The sequence below is a fragment of the Trachymyrmex cornetzi genome, unplaced genomic scaffold (assembly GCF_001594075.2).
Source record: "Trachymyrmex cornetzi isolate Tcor2-1 unplaced genomic scaffold, Tcor1.1 scaffold468, whole genome shotgun sequence".
NCBI lineage: Eukaryota > Metazoa > Arthropoda > Insecta > Hymenoptera > Formicidae > Trachymyrmex > Trachymyrmex cornetzi.
Window position 1 is genome coordinate 853574 of NW_017299487.1, and position 5986 is coordinate 859559.

The following is a 5986-nucleotide window of genomic DNA, read 5'->3' on the forward strand; positions in this document are numbered from 1 at the left end:
ATGCTTGATGGTAGTATCGAATTATTAAAAATTGCTTGTCAATTTAATTCGCGATTATTAGAGTAGTTTTAATTGCGTTTATTTAGTCCGGAAAAACAATTCGGCGCGCAGTTTGAAAAAGACTACAATATGGTATATATGCAAGTACATATATAGGATATATTAGTAATTCAAGATTGAATTATTTAAAGCAACGAAGATCCAGCTCGGACCGTAATAGGCAGTTACATTATAGTATTAATTGAGTTTCTCAAATATACGGTCAAAATATAAATACATTGTTTTATATAAAAAAATTAAAATCTTCCTAATGATTATATAAAAGTAAATAGAAAGTTTACTATTATAAAATGCTAGCCACAAAAGAATTACATGCTTCTTGTTAAATGCCTAATGATATGCTTGTATCAACTTTATTACTTTTTACAAAATAATAAAACTATATTTACCATCTCTTGATTTCTTGTAAACTCGTATTCATATATCACCGCTTTTCCAGCTGACATTTTTATTTGACCTACTAGCGCTTTGTATATTGTTGATTTTCCTGCACCATTAAATCCTAACAAACCGAAACACTCTTGATTGTGGATCTAAATAAGATATCTGTGTATTTAAATATTGCAATATACAGTATAAAAAAGAAAATGTATAAAAATAAATTTCTTAGTTAAAATTACATAAACTCGCTTACACTAAAATTGATTCCTTGAATTATCGCTTCTTTAGCGTATTCTTTTGTTAAATTTTGGACAACGAGAGCAACTCGCGATGGAAGCAATTTTGTTTCGTCATAATCTACATATGCAATGAAATTTACGTGTTTTAAATTCATAAACTTTATAGCGTAATATAAATGCAGATAATTTTTATTCTTATATTGTCTTTTTTACGTTTCATATATTCTTCGACTCGCTTCTTTTCTTGCATAACTTCCGATTCTAAAATATCATCATCTTTCTTGAGAGGTACAAAATAACTATACCATTTTCTACGATTTTTTTCTTCAAAAACTTCCAGCAGTATGTAAAAGGCGAACATTAGGGATACCATTAAAAGTATATCGTCTGTGACAGAATGATTATACTCAAAGCTGGATTGTTTAATCAGCATTACATCCAAGTGTTTGTAACAATCTTTGCCTTTACAATTTTCTGAAACATCAAATCAATGTTATTTAGCAGAAATAATTTGTTACGATAACGATAATTTTTTGAGCTTACGACAACATGGATCTTCAATATAAAATTCTGTATCGCAAGTATTAAAATAACTGCACTGTCTGTTATATAAATTCAGCGTAATGTAATTGCTTAAAGCACAAGCTAGAATGTATGGTGGCAATATATGTATAAGAACTTCAAGAGTGTATCTTACAACGCTGCTGAGTACTCGAAATATTAATGGAAATATAACGGAGCTGTTTACCAATAACACTGCAAAACATATTCTACATTTAAATAAAGATTATAAAGATAAATAAAGATATTTTGTATAAAGAATTAAATAAAATGTTATTTTTTACAGTATATAAATTTTATATATAAATAGCAATATAAAATTAAACCATCTACTAAATTACTAACTGGTTACAATATTGATCAGTATCACACTTAGGTACGCATTTTCAGGTTTTCTTGTAAAAAGTTGTACGCAATAACTTAATGGAATGGCGCACCCTCCGTAACATAGAAATATCATTAGCATTTGAACTGAAATATCGATTAATTATAAACAATGTTAGGTTTAAACTTCGAATATTTATGTAACATATCTACAAATACTTGTTTAATTATTTTGTTATATGATGGCTGTTTTACGTTACTGTAAAATTCTCGAAATATAAAAAACGTTGATTTTTTGTAAATTTTAAAATACAAAAGATAAAATTTTTTAAACAGAACTGAAATATAAGTAAAGATGAACACATTGCATCTTAAAATTCTTACCAATCTCTAAATTTGAGAAGTGCAACGTGCGGTGATAGACACTTAAAATAGTAATTCCGAAGAATATTATGGAGAACGCATACAAAAGGAAATCAATAATATACGTCGGGATCCAATAGATTCGCGTAGACATACCGATCGCATTAGTTTGCAGCATTTTTGAACGTGTATTTTTTTCTCGTATACCCATATCAATAGAGGGCAGAAGAAGGAACAAAGTTATTATTATAGCAGCGTTTTCCCAGTTTCGTACGCTGCGTGTATGAACCAATAAATGTTGCCACTGTAAATTATATATATATATGCCGGAAATTGAAATCCCAACACCATGAAGGAGTTGTGCTAGATGAATGAAAATTACACAGAATGTTTGTTTACATGAGTTATTATATTGATATCTATTACAAGTGGAATATCATTCCACAAGATAATATCCGACACCTCTACGATCGGATGCATGCACGTTTAGAGGCCTGCATTCAACATAGAGGTGACTACAGTGGGTATTAAGTCGGAATATACTTAATGTTTATATGGCGCTACACTCGTATCCTGCGAATTGTGATCTTGTAATAGATATCAATAAAATAATTCACGTGAACAAACATTCTGTGTAACTTTCATTCATCTAGCACAACTCCTTCATGGTGTTGGGGTTTCAATTTCTGGCAGTGTATGTAATGATACCAACATTTTATCGAACATTAATACCTCTTTATTTTTATTTTAGTTATACAATATTCTATAAGTAATCCTTTTATTTTATATGCAAAAAGTAAGTAAGCCAAAAATATATTAATGTGATGAAAAATAGCTCAATATTTTTAGAATCAGCATAATTTAATTCACTAATTAATATCAGAGATATTACCTGCCCCGAACGAAGTAATGGTCGACTAGTCAATTTGATCCAACAATTGTCTGAACCGCAATGGTAACGTAATAACGCATTATGTAATAAATTTAATGCAATTGGCCCACTATGTACTGCAGTGGACGAATACATAAGTTGTACGCGTCCATCTGTGTACATGTCGATAGACATCACGTAACGATCCCTAAACTGTTATAAAATTAATATTTTCGATATAATATATTATAGAACCCTATACGTGATAACTATAGAAATTAATGCCTAAACGGTTTAACTGGATCTTAATGCTTGTATGATTCTTATGTGAATTTATATACTACGTGTGTAGTAGGTAATATTTTTCGCAATAAGAATTAATTATTTACAGATTTTAATATGTCATTTAACATTATTAAGATCGTTTCGAAGGTGCGAATAAGCATCAAAAATTTGTTAAATTGTTAGTCAATTTAACTCGTGATATTACTGCGGTAGTTTAATAGAGTTAGCGTTTTAAGATCGAAAAATCATTTCGGCGCGCGTTTCTGGGGACTACACACGTAGTATACATATAAATTCACATAAGAATCATACAAGCATTAAGATCCAGCTAGACCGTTTAGGCGTTGATTTCTATAGTTTAATATTTTCGCATAAATAGAATGTTTTTTATGATACCTCTATAGAATGCAAGTCAGGTTGCACCATTAAATCCGTGGCGGGAATGTTTTTAGAGATATGATAATTATGCCTCTCACTGTAGGTTTGACTAGTAACGTACAATGTTGCAAGAAAATCTTTTATAGATTTATCATCGGCCGCATAATATAGCACGTGAAAATTGTTGTCCATATAACTCGTCAGATTCATTACTCTCTCGCTGAAGAAATAATTGATTGAATTGAAAAAGTATTTTAATTAGCTTGATAAAAAAGTAAAAACTTTGTATATATAAAAATAAAAGTCAGAATAATAATTTTTTGTATAATAGCAGTATATTATGACGCTAAAATAGTTTTGCTTTCTTTATTACAAGACAAATAAGATTAGCTTACGTTGTGTCAAATAGTGTGAAATTGCTCAATTCTGCGATTATAGTGGCCAAGATGAGAGTAATGACTGCTAAAGTAATCTAAAATGGCTTTGATTATTTATAAAAATATAATATGTTATATTTTTTCTGGGTAGAACGAAAAATTTACCGAAAATATGTATATTTTCCAAGACGAAGCGATGTGTAATAATTTTTTTAAAAACATTGCAAGAATTTGCTGCCGCCATAAAGCGTCTCCGGTCAAGCGCTTCCATGGTTTAGCTGATAATTATATTTTAGGACAACGTAGTTTGATTAGGAATTTATAATATTATCTACATATTTATAATATTATACCTATTATTAAATAGCAAAATTACATATTAGATTATTTTACATAAGTTGTTATAGACATACAATTTTTAATTATTTATACATTTATTGTTTATTTTATTTTATATACGTTAACAATGTGTAAAAATTTTACCTGTTTGTAACAAGTGCCGTCGTCTCTGTTGCACAATAAGTTCGTATTTGTTGCTAGGTAATTTTACACTGCGTTCCTTAAACTGGCTTTCTAAACTTATTCTAAATACAGAACAATTAGTTTTATGATATCAGTCAATCTTCTAATTTCTAAAATCTATTTTTATATCATTAAAAATTAAAAGTAAAATAATCTTTCTTAATTATATGTACCAGGTATGTAAATATGAAACCGGAATTTTTTAATAGAAAATACACGTTTATTGCATGAAAATGACAAAAAATATTTTTTTCGAAGTATTGCCCATCGCTAGCTATATATTTTTCCCACCTGTCTGACAATTTGTGGATGCCACGCCAAAAAAATTGTTGTTCTTTTGAGCCAAACCAGTCATTTAGCCATTTTCGTACATCTTCGTAAGAAGTGAAGCGCTGCTGAGCAAGTGCGTGTCCCATCGATGCAAATAAGTACTATTAAGTAGTAATCGGACGGAGCCAAGTCTGGTGAGTAAGCCGCATGCGAAAGTATTTCCCAACCAAACGCCTCAATCGTTTCCTTGACCAGTTTTGCTGTGTGTGATGGTGCATTATCATGAAGCAAAATCACTTTGTGTTGCCTTTTTTGATATTCCGGTCGTTTTTCACACAAAGCTTGATTCAAATTAATCAATTGTTGTCGGTAGCGTTCAGTATTAACGGTTTCGCCAGGTTTTGGCAGTTCATAATAGATCACACCTTTCTGATCCCACCAAACACAGAGCATTGTCTTCCGTCCATAGTGATTTGGCCTTACAGTCGATCTTTTACGCTTAGGATTCTCAAAATATATCCACTTTTCATCGCCAGTCACAATTCGATGGAGAAATGACTTTTGTACCTGGCGAGCAGCATTTCGCAAGTGGTTTTTCGGTATTTCTGCTGTCTTTCATTCAGTTCATGTGGAACCAATTTTCCCATCTTCTGGATCTTTCCCATGGATTTCAAACGTATGGAGTCGGCTTCTCGTGTCACGTTCAATTAATCCACGAGTTGTTGTTGAGTTTGAGCGTCATCCTCATCCAACAATGCTTGCAATTCGCTGTCTTCAAACTTTTTCGGTGGTTTTCCACGTTCTTCGTTTCTCACATCAAAATCGCCACTTTTGAATTTTTTAAACCATTCAAAGCACTGTGATTTACCAAGAGCATGCTCACCGTAAGCTTCGACAAGCATTCGATGCGATTCTGCAGCAGTTTTCTTCAAATGGTAACAGAAAATCAATGCAGTCCGCAAATCGTAGTTTCCAGGCATAAAATTCGACATGTTCGACGCTATTACAAACTATACTGTTGTATGAAACTTGTATTGTTGTGAGTTGAAAATCTTTGTCAGAGATGTCAGAACAAGGAAATGGCGTCAATGACGCGATCTGACGGCAACTACATTGACAGTTATGGCTATCTATTGGTAAATTCCGGTTTCATATTTACATACCTGGTATACACGTATAAAAATATTATTGTGGTGAGCGTCCCTATCTTCGGTTAGTTTTTCGATAAATTAGTTTCTATATTCTTTAATTTGACATTTTTTATATTTTCCTTCTTTTTCATTTTCTTTTCTTTCTTTTTATTTAATTCTGGCATTTAAATTCTCGATGTAGGGGAGCTCACCATGATAGGATAA

The 5986-nt window shown here is 31.2% G+C and overlaps 1 protein-coding gene across 1 annotated transcript in view; it reads right to left on the reverse strand.

Annotated features, from left to right (window-relative positions):
* The window catches only part of LOC108764934 (ATP-binding cassette sub-family A member 2), a 30257-nt gene that overhangs the window by 16093 nt on the left and 8178 nt on the right, over window positions 1–5986 (reverse strand). The window contains exons 17-27 of the mRNA XM_018513340.1: window positions 4323–4423; window positions 4005–4117; window positions 3858–3934; window positions 3481–3682; window positions 2821–3012; window positions 1950–2232; window positions 1587–1712; window positions 1224–1436; window positions 894–1154; window positions 695–798; window positions 450–593 (exon numbers count right to left, since the gene is read on the reverse strand). Of these exons, the coding sequence (XP_018368842.1) occupies window positions 450–593; window positions 695–798; window positions 894–1154; window positions 1224–1436; window positions 1587–1712; window positions 1950–2232; window positions 2821–3012; window positions 3481–3682; window positions 3858–3934; window positions 4005–4117; window positions 4323–4423 (1816 nt within the window). The remainder of the gene's footprint in view (window positions 1–449; window positions 594–694; window positions 799–893; window positions 1155–1223; window positions 1437–1586; window positions 1713–1949; window positions 2233–2820; window positions 3013–3480; window positions 3683–3857; window positions 3935–4004; window positions 4118–4322; window positions 4424–5986) is intronic.